Source organism: Hesperophylax consimilis, chromosome 9 (assembly GCF_061612785.1).
Source record: "Hesperophylax consimilis isolate HC1 chromosome 9, BYU_Hcon_1.0, whole genome shotgun sequence".
NCBI classification, from domain to species: Eukaryota; Metazoa; Arthropoda; class Insecta; order Trichoptera; family Limnephilidae; genus Hesperophylax; species Hesperophylax consimilis.
Window position 1 is genome coordinate 24716429 of NC_142844.1, and position 24910 is coordinate 24741338.

The 24910-nt window shown below is 35.8% G+C and overlaps 1 protein-coding gene across 1 annotated transcript; it reads right to left on the reverse strand.

Annotated features, from left to right (window-relative positions):
- Positions 1-10506: 10506 nt before the first annotated feature.
- Positions 10507-24040, reverse strand: LOC149421082 (uncharacterized). Its single transcript, XM_089635805.1, has 5 exons — positions 23723-24040; positions 19348-19524; positions 18426-18537; positions 14203-14602; positions 10507-12378 (listed from the first exon to the last, which is right to left on the reverse strand). The coding sequence occupies exons 1-5, from the start codon at positions 23926-23928 to the stop codon at positions 12317-12319; spliced, it is 957 nt and encodes a 318-aa protein (XP_089491931.1). The 5' UTR covers positions 23929-24040; the 3' UTR covers positions 10507-12316.
- Between the last annotated feature and the right edge of the window lie 870 nt (positions 24041-24910).

The window sequence follows — 24910 nt, forward strand, 5'->3', positions numbered from 1 at the left end:
TCGTCAATCGTCGGAATACAATAATCTAACGCTATCTACAGGATGCAACGACAAAAGCATACGTCAGTGACATAAATATACCACTCTCTAGATCGATATCTTCGGGCTTTTTGTATCCAACAGAATTATACAGTACTTAACCACAGATATACAAGCAGTACCTACCGTGCGGAGCAGAGCAGTAGACAAGGTAGAGGAAACTCAAGGCCATTTAAAAAAAGATGCGACCATAGACAACATAATTGCTCTCAGCCTACTCTATTCATTCACTAGCCCAAAAAAACTATTATAAAAATAAAAATGTCCTTGAAGCAGAAAAATGTCGAAATGTTTTCCAAGAGCAAGGTTCATCTGACTAAGAAAATAAACTTTTAAAGTGCATTTCCTTTAGATGAAACTTGTTAATCTGAGAAGAAGAAACCCAAAATGACAAGAAATTTGCAAAAACACTGAAGAAAATTTCCAAAACATGATTGTCCGACAGTACGACGAAAAATTCCGACATTTTTCAGCCTCATGAACTCATGGTTACATATGTTTAAAAATCTTTAATTTCACCAAAACAATAAGATAATACAGGATAACACTAATCAATAACATGAATAAGTTTATCGATATAATAAATAACATTTATACGTTGTGGAGGAAGACATATGTCAAGTATGAAGCATTGTTCAAAAGACCGAACGAATAACCTAAAACTGTTAATTCACTTTAAACTTGAACTTACGTAGGTAGGTTGAATATAATATGTTTGTAACTCGCTGACACTATACTGGCTTATATTGTATTTTTATCACGAACAACTTTAACACGCAATATTTTCGACGAAAATGATAGTATTTCGGCAGCAAATGACAACCCGCGTGTATAAATAAACCACTCTCATTTTGTTTGAATGATTTGAAACTGTCAAACGGGAAAATTCCGTCATCTCTTTCTGTTACACGAGTCATTATGGTAGAGAGCGAGAGATCAAACCAATCCTTCTGTTCTCACCAATGAGATCTGAGCTTTTAGCCATATTATTCGTTTTTTATAAGAATTTTGAGGTGGGCGTGGCGGTTTCAAATGAGTTTCAAGGCCAAAGCTTAGTTAAATGCCCCTGGTCAGTGATAATTTTTAGGTTATACTCATAAATATACCACTCTCTAGATTGATATCTTCGGGCTTTTTGTATGTAACGGAATTATACAGTACTTAACCACAGATATACAAGCAGCATACAAGCAGTACCTACCGTGCGGAGCAGAGCAGTAGACAAGGTAGAGGAAACTCAAGGCCATTTAAAAAAAGATGCGACCATAGACAACATAATTGCTCTTGGCCTACTCTATTCATTCACTAGCCCCAAAAAACTATTATAAAAATAAAAAGTGGGTGTGTCAAGCCTACGCAAGACAGAAGTGAAACTTCTAGTTTCAGCTGATGCTTGGCGTGGCGCAGTTCGCTGGTGTCTGAGAGAGAGGAAAGAAGAGAAGAGAGAGAACGTTCGTGAGCGGCTCCCCCACCTCAACAAGGTTTCACTTCAAAAATGCCACAGCCGAGAATCGAACCTCAAAATTCTTATAGAAAACGAATAATATGGCTAAAAGCTCAGATCTCATTGGTGAGAAAAGAAGGATTGGTTTGATATCTCGCTCTCTACCATAATGACTCGTGTAACAGAAAGAGATGACGGAATTTTGCCGTTTGACAGTTTCAAATCATTCAAACAAAATGAGTGTGGTTTATTTATACACGCGGGTTGTCATTTGCTGCCGAAATACTATCAGCTCCGTCGAAAATATTGCGTGTTAAAGTTGTTCGTGATAAAAATACAATATAAGCCAGTATAGTGTTAGCGAGTTACAAACATATATTCAACCTACTTACGTAAGTTCAAGTTTAAAGTGAATTGACAGTTTTTTAGGTTATTCGTTCGGTTTTTTGAACAATGCTTCATACTTGGCATATGTCTTCCTCCACAACGTATAAATGTTATTTATTATATCGATAAACTTATTCATGTTATTGATTAGTGTTATCCTGTATTATCTTATTGTTTTGGTGAAATTAAAGATTTTTAAACATATGTAACCATGAGTTCATGAGGCTGAAAAATGTCGGAATTCTTCGTCGTACTGTCCGACAATCATGTTTTGGAAATTTTCTTCAGTGTTTTTGCAAATTTCTTGTCATTTTGGGTTTCTTCTTCTCAGATTAACAAGTTTCATCTTAAGGAAATGCACTGTAAAAGTTTATTGAAGTGAAACTTCTTTACGCGCGTCATGCAATTTCTAGGACCGGAGTAAAACCGACTCATGACCGAAACGAAAATGCGGGTACCCCCACCACCGATTAAAGTTCATTTGATCTAGTCAAAGTTTTGAAGTAACATATAAATGCTTCTTAGCTCATCTCGACAACTGGCGTTGGTGGTGTAATGGTCAGCATAGTTGACTTCCAAGCAGTTGATCCGAGTTCGATTCTCGGCCATCGCACATTATTTTTTTGTTTTTAACGCCTTTTTCATTCAATATCTTATTTTTTAGTAGGTCAGAACATTTTTTAAAAGAAAATAATATTGCAAAATAATAAAAACACTTATCTCACTGTGATAAAACATTACTCCGCTAGAGCGCGCTTTGCGTTATTGTGTTGGATTAAAATTATTATCTAATCCGTATATTATGATAATTGTATTACATTTATTTAATTAATTTATTTATTTTGATAATATGTAATAATTTACAGAAAAAAAAATTAAAACTATCTCCCTCTGATAAAATATCCGTTCGCTAGAGCGCACTACGCGATCTTGTGTGGGATTCTATTTCTGTACATTGTACATTATTTTTAAAAATATATTATATTTTGGGTGTGATGTAGGTAACATTATAAAACATAACAAGCTCTCATATTTTCAGAACCTACATAATATAATCAATTTATGCGGCTTTGCTTACAGTTGGTGCTCAGCGTGGTTGGCTTTCAATCAGTTAAGCGAGGTTCGATTCTCGGCTGTGGCATTTTTGAAGTGAAACCTTGTTGAGGTGGGGGAGCCGCTCACGAACGTTCTCTCTCTTCTCTTCTTTCCTCTCTCTCAGACACCAGCGAACTGCGCCACGCCAAGCATCAGCTGAAACTAGAAGTTTCACTTCTGTCTTGCGTAGGCTTGACACACCCACTTTTTATTTTTTCTTAGTCAGATGAACCTTGCCCTTGGAAAACATTTCGACATTTTTCTGCTTCAAGGACATTTTTATTTTTATAATAGTTTTTTTGGGCTAGTGAATGAATAGAGTAGGCTGAGAGCAATTATGTTGTCTATGGTCGCATCTTTTTTTAAATGGCCTTGAGTTTCCTCTACCTTGTCTACTGCTTGTATGCTGCTTGTATATCTGTGGTTAAGCACTGTATAATTCCGTTACATACAAAAAGCCCGAAGATATCGATCTATAGAGTGGTATATTTATGGGTTTATTTATGTTTATTGGGTTTATTTATCATCTGTCATGAGAGTGGTTTATTCAGGTTTATTTATGGCTGTCGTCAACGAAAGCGAATTTTCATTTCACGTAATTAAAAATTAAAATGCTGAAATTAAATATTTCCCATGCAGACAGTTTCCTTTTTAATTAAGGTAAATCAAAAGGTTTTAAAAAAAATATTAAGCGTGACCAGCGATCCCGAATAATTACCCTAATTTTCACTGCTTTTAGTTTTATCAAGAGCAGCACGAATCAACAGTATTGCTCGTGTATAGTTTTACTTTGTTATTTAAAAAAAATGGATGTGGATAGTGGTATTGAAGATATTTTGTCGATAGTAGAACTTGTGGAATGGGTGGATCAAATAGACACAGGCGGAAAAGATTGGCACGGTCTGCACAGAAGGCGTCAGAGCACTGAAAGGGATTTCTTGGAAACATTGACTGACGGCGAATTTATTAACCGTTTTCGAATGTCTAAGACTTGTTTTTGTTATGTTTTGGAACAAATTGAAGACAAACTAATCTATTCTAGTAAAAGGTAAGTTTTTGCTTTTAATATAACACTCTTACTTCAAAATATAAAATAAATTGGGTTAAGCAATGCCGCACGTCGTATCTTAGATTTTTATCACCGTTTCCCATCATTTCATTTCTCTTGAGCTGCTGACATGGACATCTATAGCATTTAAAGACATTTTATCACACTATAATACCTAAATCAAACGACCGAAGTTGGACCTAGAGACTTCTAGCTTTAACTCCCTTTCTTCTCTATCTGGTATCCATTGCATCTTCTCTCTATTCCATCTGGGGCATCGACTAAGTGTTATCCAGACATTAGGTGTGAATATTAAAATTTAAACCGAAACCAAAAACATTGGTTTAACCCTAGAAGCCTTATCTACGCCTACGAGGCGTACACACAATCTTAAATTCTATTTCTCTTTCTAACGGTTGAAGTTAGCGCCTCGTGCTCCTTAACCAACCCAGTTGACGACGGGAGCTCGCCGATGGTACCTGTATCACTAAGGTAATTCCAGCCATTTTTGAGTTTTTGAGGTATAGTACGCCTGCGAGACGTATGTTTAGGCTTTGTGTAACTTTTAACTAAAATAATGTGTTTTTACTTTCGTTAATTTTCCATCCATTTTATGTTTATTTTGGCATTGTTTCAGATACTTATATGACATGGTCTAATATATAAAACAGTAACGATATTTTGAAAATCTTAGAATAAAAAGATAGTCTTTCTCTGGGAGAATCAGCTCCTGAAGACGAGGACAGCCAGTTTGCACGACATTCAAAGCGAAGATGGGAATAACTATGTAACTTAAGAGGCTTTCATTTTACAAGAATCTGCTCCCACTGAAGAAGCTGACTAAAATTTTTAAAAACTGACCTAGCATCTGATTCTGCTCATGCTTCGCAATCCGCCAACTCAGGGCAAATTTATCGTGTTCCTGGAAAAACTCTTCGCGGTAAGAATGGACGCGGGATGTTTGTTCAACAAATAAGGGTCAATCATCTCACAGAACTTCAGCTATGAATGAAGTCCGCACCTCTCGAGGACCAGCTCAAATTACAAATTAAATCTAGTGGGCACTATTTGATCAAATAAGCGGGAAATTAACGAAAAATTGAAGAACTCGAGATCTCGACCTGTTGGCAGTTCTACGTTTTGTTTTGATGGCTCTCTGACACTTTTATCGAACAAACCAGAACCTGCAAATATGTTTTACCTTTTATCTTGTTGTGAAAAACATGTAATAATTAATAATTCATGTGGCAAACCAGCATGATTCATTTCTAGAACCAAACAAAAAGAGGAGTAGATTCATTTGATCAAATGTGCGCCTCAATGTCGTGCAGCCGCAAAACTAAAAGATGGTCAATGGCTGTTTTCTATGGCATCTTAAACATGGCTTTTGTTAATTGTGCTGTAATTTATGGCCACAACATGATCAAATAAATTCTCAAACAAAAAAGAATTCATTAAACAACTCTACACAGATTCGGTCAAGCGTTGGATTCAGACTTGAAGCTCCGACTTAAAAATATAAGCCAAATTCTCGCAAAACCTACTGATTCAGGTAATAAATTTCCGGCAGGAGAACCAGAGCCCAAAAAACGTAGGTACATACTGCGCTTTTTCCTGCTAAAAAAAAGAGAATGTCAAAATTAGTGTGCTGTAAGAGCAAAAAGTCAGTATTTTCTTAGCACAAAGTTGATGTCTGTGTAGATTACTCTAAAATTACAGCTAGTAATTAAAAGCAAGATTACTTTTAATGTTTGCCCTAAGAATAAGAAATTAATCTTAAAAAAATATATGATTATTTAAAAAAAACATATGTTCAAGTTAATTTTTAAGAAAATGATTTTTTTGTTTGAATATAAGCATAATGTTTGGATTCGTTGTAATAAATACCTGTGATAGTATTTTTCATTGATAAAACTGTGTTTTATTATTAGTTTACATACCAACCTTAACTTTCCAACGAAAAATAGGGCACAAGTAAGTATATTTTGGCCAACGGGCTGTCATTTACATGTGTACGCCTCTGAGACGTATGTTAAGGCTTTATGTACCTATAAAATAGATTAGGCTTCTAGGGTTAAGAAAACATTCAAAAGAAAGTGCATTATCTCAAAGTCGAAAGATCGGAGGAAGCATTGCTTTCTACCTTTTGTTGGTCTGCACGGAGCAAATTTGTCTTCCAGTAATTTTATTCCAATGCTCATTGGATTAGCTTTGTGAAGATCATTTTTCAGACATTAAATAGAGGCAGTTACAAACATTTTATGTAGGGGCTCTGGCAGACTTTATCAAATATTTAAAAAAATCTTACATTTTTTTCTAGCAAGAAGTTACGACAACACTTTTGCCACAAAATGAACGATCTTCGCTGGTTTCACATACGTTTTTAGAAGCTTGTACAACAAGTTTACATCAAATTGGGTTATGTTCATCTTTATACATAGCCTATAAAATGAACAATTTAAAAAATGGGATTTGAGCTATAAATTTGTGCTATTGTATATTGTAGGGAAAATTTAAATCTAGACTATCGAAGCAAGGCATCGGAATTATTTTACGAATTTACTCTCAGGTGGTGTTGTTTTTAGATTTAAATTAGGTATGAGGGCTAATCTATTGTTATTATACAGGTTGTTAAAGGACGTACTTGACTTAATTTAACCAGTGATTCCTGACATTATTTGGAGTTCAAAATGTGCATGAAATTTTAGAATCAGATGACTTTGTTTTTTTTCAAAACTTTGCAAAAAAAATTTCTTTCACATGTCGTCACTGGTCACTCAGCCTAGTAACCGACTAACCCCTCACCCCGATCCTAACTAATTTTATGTTTTAAGATGAAAAAATAAAAAAATGTCACTGGATTCGAATTTTTTTTTTACATATTTTACTCCAAATAATGTCAGGAATCACTGGTTAAAATAAGTGAAGTATGTCATTGCCAGGGCTCCTACCAGGGAGCAACTTGACGGAAGTAAATATCTCTCATAGCGAGGATAGGAACTTACGGATGTACGGGGCCTCATTGTATGTTCTCTTTATTCTATCTGGGATTAATTATTTTATGTTCTTATAAAGCATTTCTTTATTTTTAGAAATTGTCCTGTCTTAGCAGCCAACCAATTGCTGATAGCCTTACGGTTCTATGCGGCAGGAAGTTACCATGTCACAAATGGAGACTTTTTCCAAGTCAGCCCATCTACAGCAAGTAGGATCATTAAAAAAGTGTCTCATGCTCTTGCCAACTTGACACCAAAGCACATCCAATTACCGGGAGCCCAGGAAGCGGAGGAGGTTAAAAAGGAATTCTTTGCATTGGCTGGATTCCCTGATGTGATAGGTGCAATTGACTGCACGCACATTAAAATTCAATCTGTGGGTGAGTGTAACCTGTCTTTGTGGAGAGTGCTTGTGCCATGTACAACCAATTGAAATGACCCTGCCACTGAAACCTTCATTGCTCCATAGTAGTAGATACTCTCGTTATCATCCTGGTGAACGACCACCATTAGTGAAATGGCTTTAACCATTTTAGTGATCTATTTTTGGGGTATTATTCCGTGTTGCGCTACCTCTTTTAGCCAATTTTTCGGACAGCATTACAGTGTCCATCAGGGCAGATGTGTAAACAAGGGGGTTGCACAACTGTGAGCCACGGTAGCTATATAGAGTAGCTTCTCATTTGGATGCTAGATGGCACTGGAACCTGCTATTAGTGTACGAATCTGCACAAATAAAAACTAAACAATTAATAATCGGGTAGTTTGTTAAGTCCTTATTTTTTAAATTAATAATATTGCAGCATATTTTTGGGAGGTCATTGACCAAATGACCCCCATAGAAAACCACTGGCTTTAACCATGTTTGGTGACCAGATCTTAATACTCACAACACACCCCAAATTGGAGAAGCCATAGTCCCACCAGCTCCGGTTAGCAGGGAACAGTTGGGACTTAGGACTCCTGTGCCGTATTCACATAAATAAATTCCTTTCCTCCCTTTCATGTGTCTTTTATGAGAAAGAGGGAGAGGTTACAAGTTACAAAGGACATATAAGTACATTTAAAACCAGTGGCTGTTCTCCATAGGGAGACAGTGGGGACAGTCCTCACCAAAACGAATGAATTCTATAAACATAAAAACAATTAACATTTGCTGAAATATAATATAAAGTGAATGGCATCCGTTTCGCTCCATGTCTTGAAGCTTACTAACTAGAACTAGCGACCAGCCGACATTCGTCCGAGCCCTTTGATGCATTTCTCAGTGCACAGAACCTTATACCCAGGTGGAAACAATCGGAGATGTCCCTTCAGGCATATGGTTATATTCTTTGTGTTTCTTTCTCGATCGTAAACAAAGATCCTCGAAATTGCGCATTCGCACTTTTATGTGAATTTCGAATACCACGGGGACAGTCCATTAAATCCCCCCGTGCCAAATAAAACTGACCGTTTGTTTAGTTCATGAAAGTTACACAGTTTCGGGCTGTAATCGCGCATATTCAAATTAACCCATTGGCCTCCGAATTGTTTTGTACCAAAGTTTTAAATCTGCAGTGGTGTACTAAATCTTACATAACTTTTAAACTAAACATGCAAACGAAACAATTTTTTTAAATTTACTCGTTCATTGAATTAAGGTATGCAAAAAATATATGCAGTTTTTTTAAAATAATAATAATATGATTAAACGAGGATTTAAAAATATTTTTTTTATTAAAACCATTTTTTTTCTTTTTTTTATAATTGGATTAAGAAAAGTTTTACATTAATCATACTTATGACCATAATATATTTTATTTCAATTTGGGCTGATGTTAGCCGCCCACCACGCATTTTACGAACAAGCTTGTCAATTCCCGAACCACACGCTATTTTAAAAAAAATTCAATGACGCTGAAATATAACAAAATTTCAATCGCAAATATCAGGAAAAAACTGTACCAACGGAGTCCTGCCAATTACTACGAAATGAATGCTTAAAATAAGATAAGAATGCTAAGAATACTCCTCATCAAGACCTATGTATGGAGTATCTTGATGTACGGCTGCGAAACATGGTGCCTATCCGAAAGAGATAAACGGAGACTAGAGGCTTTTGAGATGTGGTCCTATAGAAGACTGTTAGGAATTTCCTGGAGAGACCATGTTACAAATGAGGAGGTTCTCCAAAGAATCGAAGGAGGAAGGCACCTGCTCAGGACCTTGTCCGAAAGGCGTGCAAGATGGATCGGCCATGTTATACGACAAGAAGGCCTCTTGCATGTCATAATAGAGGGTATGACCGAGGGGACCAACTCTAGGGGACGCCCACGCCGAGAGTACCTGGAGGACCTGCTGGTGGACTTGCGCTGCTCATCATATGCAGAAGTCAAAAGAGCCGCACAAGACAGGGAAGAATGGAAGAGGAGGGTAGATAAAATTGCTGCAAACCAATCCCAGGATTGAAACCAGAGAGAGAGAGAGAGAGAATGCTTAATTATCTACAGAGCGATTGGCATTTAAAATTTTAAACACAGATGTCAATAATGTATCCCTTTTTCGTTTTTAAGCCGACGACACCAGACCCGCCGGGACGGCGTCGTTTGAGGCCAATGGGTTAAGTTCGATGATAATCCTGCAAGATATTGCATCGTTTTTATTATTTTACATACTAACTGACGTGTACCTGGCGTTGTACGGGTATGTTGCACGGGTAAAGTTTTGAGGTTGTAAGGCCTTTTTAAGAAATACTCGTACAATTCCGTAGTACATTATTTGAATGAATCTCATAAAGTTTAGCAAGCATTACGTTTTTTACAACTTGATTACAAAACACCTTTCTATGCTTTTTATAAATATAATATCCATGTGTTATTTATATATAAACCTTCCGGAAGAAATTCTCTAAATGATAGTGAAAACCCTATCACAATCGGTTGCGTAGTTTAGAAGAACTAAGTGCACAAACAGACAGACGCGGATAGCAAATTTGTTTTATACTATTTAGAGATATTATAAATTGGTATGTACCCATAAATTTTTTAATTTCTTTATGTTTAGACGTCTGACTAGGTAGATATAAATAATATTCAATAAATAAATATTCTCCGGTTAGTGAAATTTCAATACAATAGGTGCATGTAAAAAATGTCAGTCCCCACCATCGAAGAAGTGGTTGAGCCGCCACTGCCTACAACTATTATTTTTACTTACATAATATTATGAATTTGATATTTTAGTAGGAGGCTCAGAAGCAGAAACATTCCGAAACCCAATGGGATATTTTTCTTTGAACGTCCAAATGATCTCGGATGCCAGACTGAAGATCCGGGATATTGTGGCTAGGTGGCCCGGATCCACTCACGACTCCCTCATCTTTCACGGCAGCCGGGCCAGGGCAACCTTCCAGACCAGGTCGGAGCAAGGAGTCTTGATAGGAGACGGTGCATATCCATTAAAGGTATTAAAAGATTAATTCACATTAAATTAAATCATTTTATTAATAAGGCATTTTGCTTTAACCCTTTCCTTACAGTGCTAAATACTTCTGCGTACTCCGGTTCTGTACACCCAGTGTACAATGACCACCTTACTCATAAATATGTTTTAAATTTTATAAAACTGATAAACAATCGTTTACCCTACATTAATGGTTGTTTATCAGTTGTGTAAAATTTATAACACGTTTATATAATTTACGAAGGCCCTGAGAGTTTTGTAATTTTAAGTAGTATAAACATACATAGTTAACATTCATTTTATATATAGTAATCGTCAAAAATACTAATTTCAGTTTTCTGTGCGTTAGTCCTGTGTGAAATCTCGTTCAATGAACCAAATTTGCTTTGAATTTAAGTATCATTTTAAAAATTTGAACATTGTGATAAAGTACCTACCTATAATATTTTTAACAGAAAATTATTTTATTTGTCTTTTTCAAAGTTAGAACTTATTTGTCAAGAATTCAGACTATCCCTTGGTTTTTCACAGGTCTGGTCATTATAATATCAGACATATACGATACATTTGTACACATGTATAAAATACACGGTGTCCGGGAACCTGTGGTACAAGCGCGAAACTGAAATCTACTTCACATTTGGAGTCAATTTGTGGTATAGTTTTTTTTTAATTTGAGATTCGTTTTCTAGTAAATCAGGTCCGAAATCGGAATTATTTAGGACGGGTTGTTTCGGAGAATTTGAACAATTCATCAAATTTCAACGTTCTTTTTCAAGTTATGTGAAAGATTTTTTCAAGTTCTGTTTTAATTTCAGTTTTGTCAAGCAACTAGCCTATAATGATATAATAACAGAACTTGAATAGGACTTTCACAGAACCCGGAAATGAACGTTGAAATTTGATGAATTGTTCAAATTCTCCGAAACAACCCGTCCTTAGTAAAATTTGAAAAAATCAGTCGCTAGGGGATTAATATCAAGTGTTTATTATCTTTAAAAATACGTCGAAGCCTAGACCCGACTCCAAAAGTTATCAACCCTTTAGTTGCCAAAAAAAGTGTTTCACGGTTAAAAAAAATATTTCACTGCTCAGATTGAAAAAAAAAGTTTTTTTGGTTCTATATTTATCAGTTTGCCTCTTGTACTAAGAGTTTCTGGACACCGTGTATAGGTGACATCGGCCATGCAAGAAATGCATGACATGTCCATCAGTATCGGCCAAACGCGAGCGGAAACCGAACACCTCTCTCTCTCTACCACACCCCTCCGCAAATTAGAAACGCACGCACTTAATACTTATATGCATTGGCAAAATTTTGTCCAATTTCTCAACAAAACATCTTTTCTGTTGCGTTCAATAAGTATTTATGTAATCCAATACATAAATCAAAGGTCCCGAAGAACAATGTCGGATATGCAAAATTGTAGTTTTGCAGTAGAGCTGCAGCAGAAGAAATGTATTGCTGAGGAATACCTAAAATATGAACTCTGCTTTTATTATTGAGTATTCATATTTACAAAGATATTTTAATAATTATTAGAGACCATGTCAACATAGTTGACAGCACCGGAGGGGAAAGGTTAAGATGGTATTTCATCATCTCTGAGTAAACTGTTGAGTAACTTTAATATATGATTAACATGGCAGTAAAACAGACATTTACTCGATGGGTAGTATTACTCAGTGTGAAACAGATAATGTATGCTAATTGACGGGTTACTCAGAAACTGGTGAAATACCTCATAACTATCGCAACATCCAAACAATTACTGAAAGGTAATTTTCAGTATTCTGGCCATCCTAAATGAAAAAGCCAAGACTTTTATCTTTTACTGCGGGGTGCAGATTTCATGAAGCGTTTTAGTCATCCGGAGGTGGTGGAATAATACTGCAACGGCAGGTGGAGCAATAACATCGACATCCTGTAAAAGAAAACAGTTTATTATTAACACATTGTAGTCGGGCAGTTAAAACAATAGACTCTAGCCTATAGCGGGTGTTTTTCGCGATTAGCGCAAAAATATATCGCTTTCTTAAAATTGACACAATTTCTAAACCAATTAATATTTTCGATTGAAATTTTCAAAGAAATCACATATGACATTTGATCATCAAAAATAAATTATAATTGCTTTGATTACATCATAATTTCACAATTAGTCCAATACGTGAAATGACTCAAACTAAACTGGAGATTGAGATCGCATAAAAGCTCTAGATTTGTGGCGACGCCTTTACAAGCGGCACACAAGCCAATCCGGACAAGGCATCTCAAATAACGTGGACAGACTGTCGCCTAGCACCCAGGTAGCGAATTACCCTTCAAGGCGTTTTATTTCACGCTGATAACAAACCCGTATAATGCCGTTTCCCGCCAAAAACCGACAGTCGACAAAAACGGCATTTGCCGTGTCCCGCAGTTGACCCACAGTCCGCAAAAAAACGGCAAATGCCGTGTCCCAACGACAATGTGTTAAGGCAGGTCTTCAGCAACATTGTTACCACAAACATTGAACCATTGGGGCTGGGCCATAATGTTTTGTTTTCCATGGTCTGTGGAAATGAAAAAATATCGTGACCCGACCCAATGTTTTTGATTTTGTCCGATGTTTTGAAGACTTTATTTGTATAACTTTATAATTTAATTGAGAGTTTGGGCTCTGTGAAGAATATAAAATTAAATGTTATAAGGGGGAAAAAATCCACTGGACATTCCACTTCAGCCAATTTCTTGTTCAGCCCTTCAGTGTGTAACATCAGAACAGATATATCCACAGTATTTATTACTGATACCATAACACACAGATAAATATGTGACATCACTACCACCTGCCTGATGATGGACACTGCAAAGCCTTGACTGAAACATTTTACATATAAAGGTTTCCAGTAAAACGCCAAGTAAATTAATACAGCATTATCTTTTTACATTCCAGACATATCTTCTAACACCGTACCAGCAGCCAGAAACGCCCGCCCAAGAAAATTATAATGAAAGGCACATACAAACATGGAATACTGTAAAAAGACAGCACGGCTTGTTGAAAGGAAGATTTCCCGCATTGACCACCGGACTCCGATTAAACCTCAACACCACAGTGGCAGTTATAATGGCATGTGCAGTTCTACACAATATATGCATAGATCTTGGAGAGGAACAACCAGAAGAGTGGATGGACTACACTAGTGATGTGCCAAATGTGATATTGTGTGCCAATGCGGAAGATGATGCTAATTTACGGAGAGATGATATTGCTGATAAAATGTTTACTTGAACACAATCCAGAGCCAGGAAAACATGAGTATTTTTCAAGTGACTTATCATTACTAGTCCCTACTCTACCATACAATCTTTGTGTGTATTTAGCTAACTGAGGGCTAGCTGTTGAAATGAACGTCCAAATAAAGAATAAATGGCGGTAATCCGACTATTTATTATTGTTTTATAGCTAAATGAATGAGACATCATCATTTTGTGAAATTGTACGGGGACATTTCACATTACATTTACTTTTAGACTGGAAACAGTGGCAAGTGTCTGTCGGTTGCGTAAGTCGGTCGGTTGTAATATGTAGGTGACTGAATGAAGAGCTGTAGTGCCACACAATTCGTACGTGATAGTACGAGGACCATCGGTCCAGCTCGTCAGCGCTACGTTACCATTAGAACGATGGTACGCTTGGCACTATTTCCAACCTTAGACAACAATGGTTAAGATTGTAAAAAATAATATAAAAAAAAATTACCACTTTGTATTTTTTTCAAGATAGCTTCCTTTGTTTTCCTCTCCAACTTAAGTATGTCTAGCTGAATTTCTCTTTGAGCCCTCTCAAAACTGGTTTGCCTCTCCCTCTGTGCTTCCACAAAGAGTCTGTCCTCTTTCGCTTTCTCCAAATTTTCTAATAAAATATCATTTTTTATTTTTTCCGATACATTTTTTGAAACTGCGACAGCTTGGAGATCGTTAAAAAGTGATTCTTTTTTGGTTTTCTCCATTCGCAGTCGCCTTTTAAAATGCCGCCTCCCTTGGAAAGCTGATGCTGCTTGGAGCGGAGGTGGTGGAGGCATTATTTCTTCCATGACGTTACACTCTGGATTCAGGTCTCCACTTGAAGGAGACGCTTCATGGAAGCTTGTGTTTTCGTGCTAAAAAAATATATGCACATACATTCCTAACACATACAAAAAACCAAACTCTCAGCACAGCACAACTGAAAGATGTTCAGGACGACAATACCGATGTTGAGTTTATATTGCCTACTATATATAAATAAAAATGTAAATGTTCGTTCTTCACCGATTGCTTTGAAATTTTGACACAACTTTGCATTCGAATACATAATATACAGGGTGTATCGGCACGTACCCGACAAACTTTAACCAGCTTTTCCTTAGCACATTTGGAGTAAAAAATGTTATGGGCACTTTGCTGTCCGGTAACATTTTTTTTCAATTAAAAACAAAAAATGATAAAAAAAATCCACACTCCGTCACTGTCATTGAGGCCCCTAGAAACAAAGACGGAAGTGTCCACTTTGTTAAATTGTTGGCAATCTAAAAAAAACGTTTAATCAGTCCGTTATTCATCAATATGGAAGGAAATTTTAATAATATGATAGTAAACCGGTTTAAGAATACTATTTTAAATCATCTATGTATCTAAATGCCCCAGTTTCTTTAAAAAATGAATTTTTTTGATGGACACTTCCGTTTTTGTTTCAATCATTTTGACCATCTTGCTTGGACACTTGCTGTTTTGTTTCAATCATTTTGACCATCTTGCTTGGACACTTGCTGTTTTGTTTCAATCATTTTGACCATCTTGCTTGGACACTTGCTGTTTTGTTTCAATCATTTTGACCATCTTGCTTGGACACTTGCTGTTTTGTTTCAATCATTTTGACCATCTTGCTTGGACACTTGCTGTTTTGTTTCAATCATTTTGACCATCTTGCTTGGACACTTGCTGTTTTGTTTCAATCATTTTGACCATCTTGCTTGGACACTTGCTGTTTTGTTTCAATCATTTTGACCATCTTGCTTGGACACTTGCTGTTTTGTTTCAATCATTTTGACCATCTTGCTTGGACACTTGCTGTTTTGTTTCAATCATTTTGACCATCTTGCTTGGACACTTGCTGTTTTGTTTCACAAACAGTTGGAAACTGCCGGTTTTGATGTAAATGACAATTTCAAAGATGTTGCAGTCAATGTAAGAAAACAATATTTTTAGGAAGATTTTTTTTATTGAAAAAGTTGCAGTTGAGTTCCTCTTGAAGATATTATTGAAAGTTGATAGGTCACTTCTATCTTAGAAATTTTCATAAATTTTGGATAACAGAAAATAGATTTAAAAAAAGGTAAAATAGATTTAATAAAAGGTAAAAATAGATTTAAAGAAAAGTTAACTAAATTATAAAATAATACAAAAATTAACTAAATCATTAATAAGTCTGACACGATTTCTGCCGATTCCTCATTACATTCTATGTGAACATAATCATCTTCTTCTTCTTGAGGTACAAGCAAAGTAGTTGGACATAATTTCGAGTAGAAATTCAATTTGAGAATATTTCTCCAGTCACCGCCAAAGTGGATATTTAGCAGTTTTGCAAAATCTCGTAATTTTAAAGGATTAACCGAAATTTGATTAGCCTCAATTAAACTGGGATTTATCATATTTGCAGTTGAATTCCTCTTGCAGATATTATGGAAATTTGATAGGTCACATCTATAATTTGTTTCTCCTTTTAAAAGAATAGTAGTTTTATTCTTGTTTCTTTTCAAAAATGAACCTTTTCGTCTGCGAAAATCGAGATGCCCATGATGATGAAGGCTTCAGAATAAGTTGCGAACAAATTCAGATAAATCTAAAAATGTCATATTTTGAAATTTGCCTACAACATGATGGCGGTTTACTTTTTTTTCTTGGCGATGTTTGCCTTCCATTTATGCGGTTGTTTGACACGTTTTCTCACTGATTCCGGTGGCAATATATCGGGGAAAGTTTCCATTCTTGGAATATTTGACGTCCACTAACAATAAATGGTTATTTCCACAAAAAATAACAACTTTTCACTACACGATTCACTGACGCTTCCGCACGAGTTTGTATGAATTCAAGTACGGCCGCCATTATGAATAAAGGATCCTGATTGGCTATTTGAAAAACTGCCGCTTTTGTTTCGGAAGGAGGTGGACACTGCCGTATTTGTTACAACAACAAAACTTTAAAGCCAAAATACTATGGTTTAGTGACAATTATATTAAAAACGGATATATTCTCGAGATAGAATGAACCTTTCTCTATAAAACTGCATATTCAACTCATTTTTGACGTTTGGTGGACACTTCCGTCTTTGTTTCTAAGGGCCTCATGGTTCTCGTGTTCAACAGCTGTTATTAGCAAGTGTGTCAAAAAGCGTGTTCGCTTTTTCATACACACTAAATAATAATAGCTAAAAATGAGACGACTGGTGCCATGCCATTTCATTGTGATCGTAAAAGCGCGCTAATGTAGGTACGTACGTATATTATTCAACGAAACTCGAATAAAATATTGTCGGGTGGGTTTTCAAACTTTGACAAAGGATAAACAGTGGTGACATGTGGTGAAAATATGAATAGTAAATTTTTTTATTAAAAAAAATGTTACCGTACAGCAAAGTGCCCATTAACATTTTTTGCTCCAAATGTGCTAAGGAATAGCTGGTTAAAGTTTGTCGGGTACGTGCCGATACACCCTGTATAAAAATCATGTGTCAATGTGTTCTTACACGCTAATGTCCGAAACCGCCAAACCGATTCCAATGAAATTTTGTGAATATGTATGGTAAATTCCAAATTGAAACATAGGATACTTTTGGACCCAATCGGTGGTGTTGTTTTCGAGATCAATTTTTTGTTTTTTTTTGTTTTCTGCTTCATCATCCAAAAATACATACAACCACTAATTTTAACATCTCTACACCCCCTCCCCCCTCTCATATTTTTTAATTCGATTTTAAGGTTTTTTTCATAGGAAAAAAGGGTGGTAATTCTTTTTTAAGTTGTGTAAACTTTATTTATTCATATTGGCAAAAGACAAGAAATATTGTTCACCAAATCGCACTACATTAAATTATTAAAATTCATTACTATAATTTAAAACCACAATATTGTTTAGGCTTAAGAATCAATTTTTATTTACCTCATTTATAACAATTAATTTATCCATTATCAATTAAGAATTTTCATTTTATTTATTACACTTAAATATGAGATGAATAAAAAATGTGTATCGAGTGTTTTCTATGGATTGTATTCGTACAGCAATCTGTCACACTGTGAAAGACATATACTTCAAGGCACTTTTAAGAGTATAGAACGGCTCCGGTCGCATTTACTTATTTTTTATCATACTGAACAATAGTCACAATCTGCTGAAATGATCGATATCAATTGAAACGTCAAAACAATATCTACGATGGATGTGACTTGCGCATGTATTCTATGTACTTCAAATGCATAAAATATGTGACAACAGATAAATGGCAGTCTACATACAATGAGGTCTACATGGAAGGCGGTCTGTGGCAGGACAACGTCTACCCGGGCCCACTAATAATATTTGGCTAATTTATATAGCGCCGTTTTCGTGAGAAATCACCTCAAGGGCGCTGCACTAGTATGCCTATATTATATAGATGTCACATGCTTAGGAAAAAAACATTTTTTTTCTAACAACGCCATCTGTTGGACGTAAAAGCAACACGCGCTATTGTTTCTCTCTCTGCACAGACGGACTGAGCCACAGCAATACGTGGCAGGGTACAGATAGTTACAATAAAACAGTAAATAGGGGACAACAAGGAATTTTTAATATATCCGACTAGCGGCGGGAAATAAAAGTTCGATGAATTTACAGATTTAGGTGTAAAAATAAAGTATTTTATTGAGGAGTCAGGATAAATAGAAAAAATAAAATTACCAATTTCCAACTGTTGTCACACCAACTATTGTCCTCGTAATATTTGTCTCCTCTCATTGGATCCGATATTTCATTGTCATTGGTCATATTTTGAGGCGCACTTGAATCGTACCTTTAGAATTATAATAATACAACAGGATTAAATATAAAAAACTTTCAAATCTCTCGAGGCCCGGGGTGAGCTGTCCATGAAGCATAAAAGTATTGCCTATCCTCCCTTACTCGCATATAATAAAATATTCAAATTGCAAGAAATCAATGCACATTTTTGTGCAGTAATAACTAAGAATCGCAGCACCGCGCGCAAAGACCGCGTGTACTGTAAGGCAGGGGTTCATTTTTCCGCGAGATTGACTGAAATTTTTCATGGAGATCGACTTAAACAAGAATTTTTGCTGGTTTTTCAAAACTTTTCTTACTCACAATTTAATAAGCATTATACTTAACTTTTTTTTAACATAAAATGTGAGAGGGAAAATCAATTCTCTGACTATAAGTGGCTATTATAGGGAAACTACTTTTTTTTTATTTTTTATAGTGAATACCTCACAAGAATCCCAACTGCTCCCGTCTGGAGCCAGTGAGACTATGGCATCCCCAATTGGGGGATGTTGTGAGGCTGAAGGTAAGTGGGGAAGGGAAAGAGGAAGGTGGGGAAGTACCTGGCTATTCAGATCTAGTCACTAAACACGGCTAAAGCCATTTGGAGCAACGTTTCAATTCTGAATGGTGGTCTTGTGCAATAAACATAAAATTATGAGTAATAAGTTACAATACAATGAAAATTCTGACTGACACATCAACAACTGGCTTTTTTATAAAGGTACTGCAATGAATGACCAGTTTTTGAAAAGGCCTAATTCATCTTTAAGGATGCTGTGCGGAGGGTAAGTAGGTTATTCTTTTTCTTATTTGTACTTACGAATTTCCCTGGTCTGAAGAACTTAGGCCTAGCGCAGCTTCCACCTTCAATAAAAGGGGGTTCTCTATGACATCAGTTGACCCTCCGGTTTTGTAAATTTCACATCGAGTTTTGGCACTCTGCATTCGGGCATCCCGCCTCAAGTTATCCCAAACCTTTTTTAAAGCCATGAGTGACCTAGAATGGAGAATATCACTTTTGTAAAATCAGTTTCACCTTATCTACGTGGCTGTTGTACACGTGAACCATCGGCGACTAACCCCTATGCAGATTTTGCATTTGATCCGTGAAGTTCTACTAAAGACGAGTCTCCAACGACCATGTTTTCAAAACATTGGGTCGGGGCTACCTGTTTTATTTTCCAGCAGCCATGGAAAACAAAAACATGCCCAATGTTTGCACAAACATTTAGTTCAATATTTGTGTTAATATTACCACTGGAGACTCACCTTAAAACACACATTTTATCAAAACATGCCGCGTTGTGGGGTAGATTGCATGAAAAGGCTAGCAAAGGATTAACCTCTGATGTGCTGGAGATGTCTATCGAGTACCTAAGTTTTGCATTGCTTGAAGTTCGGCACAAGCTAAGTAATAAATATTCGAAATCGGTGAAAAAATATTTTCAAAGACACATTACTGTGTGTATTTACACGAAAACCTTATCCGATTTTATTTTTATTACAGTAAAAATATCTTCATGTGTATTTTATTATTTAATTTTTTTGTACCCTAATCCGAGGCGAAGTCGATCAAAAAGTCCCTATTTTCATTCACCCTGTTTAAATAGTTTCATAAAAAAGTAAAAAAATTATATAAGCCATGGTAAATTTCATCTTTTAATAAGGTACCCACAATTTTATCTCATTGTTATCACAGAAAAGTAGATTGAATCGACTACACCACTATGGGTGGGGTGGCATCTATATTTAAATAATCCTATACTATGAATTTTATTCAGCATCATAATATAAGTGACTTTCTGTTTTATTGATCACTCAGGACATACTTTCATACATTATACTCAAATCGGTAATAAAGCTATTAAAACCGTTAGCTGGCAGTAGCGTTATAATAAGGAACTCCAGTCTATTTTAAAAATTTCCAACTTAAATACTATAATATAGTTAATAGTACATTTTTTTGATGTTATAGTTACTTTTAATAGTTATAATAATATTCAAAATTTTAAATTTTCACGTCTCTCAAAAACTCACCAATTCTATGACATCACTAGTACCAAAAAACAAAAAAAAAAATTACCGGCGCTATATTTTATATGAGAGTCAATACGTTTTTATTCTTAAGATTACGCGCTTTTATCATTGAAGAACACTAGGTAAAATGTTAACATCTTGTCAATAATGTTATTGTATTGAACCAAAGTGCAAAAATACTGAAGGCACCTGAAAAAACAATTTACCCTTATTTAAAAACCTTTATTACAACGTTTTCATCAGTTCTCATGTGAATGTGTTTAAAATACCCAGAAGAGATGAAGAGATATTCGATTTCCCGACAAATTCCTTTAACTCCAAAATGAAACACAATTCTATTAAAATTAGCATTTTTTTTTTATTATCTAGTCATTTTCGGATTTTCTCTTTCATTCAGGTTTTAAAAATTGTTGTTTTTTGAAAAGATGATGCGAAAGAAAATGAAATGTAATATGTTTTCACAATTATTTTAAAAATTATTTTTCAAAATTTTATCAAAAAATGCCCAGAATCCCCTCATTTTCCCACGAAAAGGTTCTCCTATCAAAAAATACCAATTCTTGAAAATCTTAGAATTTCCCGCAATTCGGGGAATTTTCCATGAATTGGCATCCCTGAGGTTGATGTTGTAGACTAGTACTGTGTCAAAATATAACTAGCCGTTTGGCAATTAATGCAATTTGGAATAGTCTTTTGGAACATCCGGAAATATCCATCACTCGAGTAGATAATGAGAAGTAAGTATTTCAATTTCCAGAAATGGAAAACAAGGCAATTTAACTCCTCAGGCCACTGCCATATTTTGACAGAAGGTCGGAATATTTTCGCTTTGCAATAAGAGCGGGAGCACACAGAGAGCGGTAAGAGTTCTGCGTTCTAGTGACCGTTGACCGCTCAAGAGTTCCAAAGCACACAAGCGGCGTTCAAATTCTCGCGTTCTAGTTTCGTTTGGGTCTTTGCATATGCAACATGTCACTAGAAAGTTCATCATCCGATGAAGAATTATTGCTCTTGTGGAGCTTAGCAGCTTCTAAAAAGAAAAGGAAGTATTGGGTGCACCCAATCAACACAACGCGAGAAGAACAAGGCGAATTTACTAGTATTTTTCAGGATTTACTTAAAGATGAACAACGATTCTATATATTTATAATTTACATCACTTAAATCGTATAATAAACTCCTTTCCCTAACCTATTCAATTAACTTTTCCGTGTTTGTAACCTCAGACATCGCGGTGTTCTGGCGTTCTCTCTCTCGGCGGGAAAAGAACTCTTAGAACGCGACGTTCCGTTTTGACCGCCGCGGTCTGACTGCCCGCTGTGTGCGTTGTTGTTATAGTATCAGTACATTCTAATGAACGCGGAACTCGGAACTCCTGACCGCTCTCTGTGTGCTCCCGCTCTAAAATCCAAATAAATGGAATATTTCTGAACATAAAAATATAATTTTTGATATAGTCTAGATATAGTTTTGATTTTGATAGTCGAACTTGGTTATAACGATCACGGCTATAATGAACAATTACAAAACGATATTTTAGTTTAGTTCAGGCATATCTTCATATAATTGTTGACTGTTATAACAAGGTCGATTCACTGATATACCGAGCAAATAGTTTTTTCAACACAATTTCTGAATACATAAATGGGTCTGATTCGAGTTCGAGAGTTGGGAATTATTCAAGAATTTCCTATCCCGTTAGGGACGGTTTCATATTTTTATGGCACTACTTGTGTAAGATTGTCGGCTACGTGAACCATTGCTATACATCGGGCACAATTGTCATAAAATCTGCGAAAGTCATGCGAAATTTGAGCTTCGCCAATTTGTTCCTTTTTTACGTCTTCTTTTGTATTACAACCAATCGTCAATTTTATTTAAAAATCAATAAATATATTTGTGAATGTACCTAGTTACGAGTACCTACCATCCCTGCAATGGGGTAAATTTATGATAGTTATGCAAAACTTTTTCAGCAGAGGGACCGCCTTGCTTATTTTTCAAATAGAATGCGACCTACAAGCCGATGTTTTTTTGTTTTCTTTGAGGGGGAGGGGGTTGACAGTGATATTCAAGAGTTAAAGTTTTTGTTGATTTTTTCGATTTAGTGTTAGTGCAAATTGGTTCTTCAAATTTGGTTCCATTTAGGAAATTCAGCATAAATTAAGCAAACCTCTATAAAAAAATGTTCTCAGCCAGGGTTTTCAAGAATTACCCCAAACATTTAGATTTTTCTCTATAGACAAGTAGTGGGCCGTATGAAATATATACTCAGGCCGCGGGTTGTGCATCACTGGTTTGTGTCACAGCCGAAAACCAAAACAATCCAGTAAGCTATTTATTTATGACGAGTGCGATTTTACAAGCGGTAGTACAGTACGCACAAGCTATTGATAAAAAGATAGACAATTTAGTGAATGCGTTGATTGTTTTGAAGAGGAAATTGAGAAGCATGAAAGCGAAATCTTTAAATATAATCTATATTTGCTTTTTGATTTTAATCTTTAAATCGAAATCTTTATTTGCGTTTTAAATTAGAAAATATAGGCCATAAAGAATTAATTTTTTCACGATTTTAGAGTCAACTTTAAAAAATTTTTGTACCGCAGGGGTAGTCAGAGAGGACGGACCGCCAAACAACTCGGTCTTGACATACACCCTTGCTTCATTCACCGTCTCATACATACTCTTCTATTATTCTGACTCTTGACATGGCCCTACTCAATTATCTGATTCACTTGATCGTGCCATGTCTTCCTCGGGCGTCCCCGACTTCTGCTATTGTTTACATTTGCTTCATATATTCTCCTTACACTCCTTTCTTCACTCATTCGCTCTAGATGCCCAAACCATCTAAGTGTCCCTTTCTTAATCTTACTTGTTAGTTAGATACCCTTTTTTAAATTTAAACCAACTTATTAAAGGTATTTTTTTTAATTTTAAAATCTTATTCGTCGTTACTGTCACCGCGAAATTGTTTCTTATGGTTTTATTGTAAGTACTAAATTTTATATCATGAGCCTACAGTATTTCTAGTTTTTAATCTGTGAAATGTCAAAAACATTAATGTGCAAAGTTATTACAGAAACAATGCATGATGTGGTAACCCCGTTTAACACAAGTAATTAATAGTTTCGTATCTAATTCGTCTGACTTACCTTTTTGTTTCATTTCCTCTATTGAAATCTTTTGCCAATTTTTCCCAAGCTCTTTCTCTATCCTTGATGGTGATACTGTTCCCGTTATATTTATCTGTGGACTTTGACAACAGCACCTTTGATCGGGTGATTAATTCAACAAATCGCATCTTCTCGTTTGGTGTAAAATTCTTAGCGCGCTTTCCTCTTTCCATTTTAATCATCATAAATCAAATAATACAGAGCGAGTATTGCCGGGAACCGCTTGTCGCGTGGCGTTGTTGTCGGTTGTTGACGTTGTTGTTGGCGTTTTTGACAGTTTTTGTCATAGATATTTAGATGCACCATTGTCATAGATATATATCTCGTTTTTGTTATGAAATGGCCGCGGACCAGTGTTGCTTAGTCAAAAATTGAAATTCCCCAGAAAAATCCCCAGATATGCGCGAACTCTCCAAATACCATTATGTACCTCTCCATAGGATATACAGGATTTTCCAATAAGAGGTGTTATTTTGAATGGCCCGCTATTTCGGTATATGTTACTTTTGAAGTTGTCATTTTTTAACTACGCCATTAATAAAAATGGAACGATACACGCTTCAACAACGCAATGAAATTATTAAAATTCACTTGAGTGAATCAAATGCAAATCATCTCGAGTGATGAGGCCTATTTCCACCTCGGTGGCTTTGTCGACAAGCAAAATTGTCGCATCTGGGGCTCGGAAAATCCAAGAGTTATTGTTGAAAAGCCTCTCTATCCTCAACGTCTGACTGTTTGGTGCGGTTTATGGTCCGGCGGAGTCATTGGACCTTACTTTTTCGAAAATGAGGCTGGAGCAACAGTTACGGTGAATGGATTGCGCTATTGAGAGATGATTAATTATTTTTTTATGGCTGGAATTGGATGGTATTGATCTGGACAGCGTTTACTATCAACAAGACGGCGCTACGTGCCACACAAGCAACGAAACCATCGATCTTTTACAATTGAATATCAAAATAACACCTCTTATTGGAAAACCCTGTATTATGTTGCCTTATTGACTTAAATAGAATTATTTAAAAAAATATTAACATTAATTTCTCCTATTTGCACTTCTTTGCTTATCTCGGAACGTACTAATATACACGTGGAATAATATAGTTATGGAGAATGCAACGATGATATTATGCAGTACAAACAAATTTCGGTCATAAAAAATAT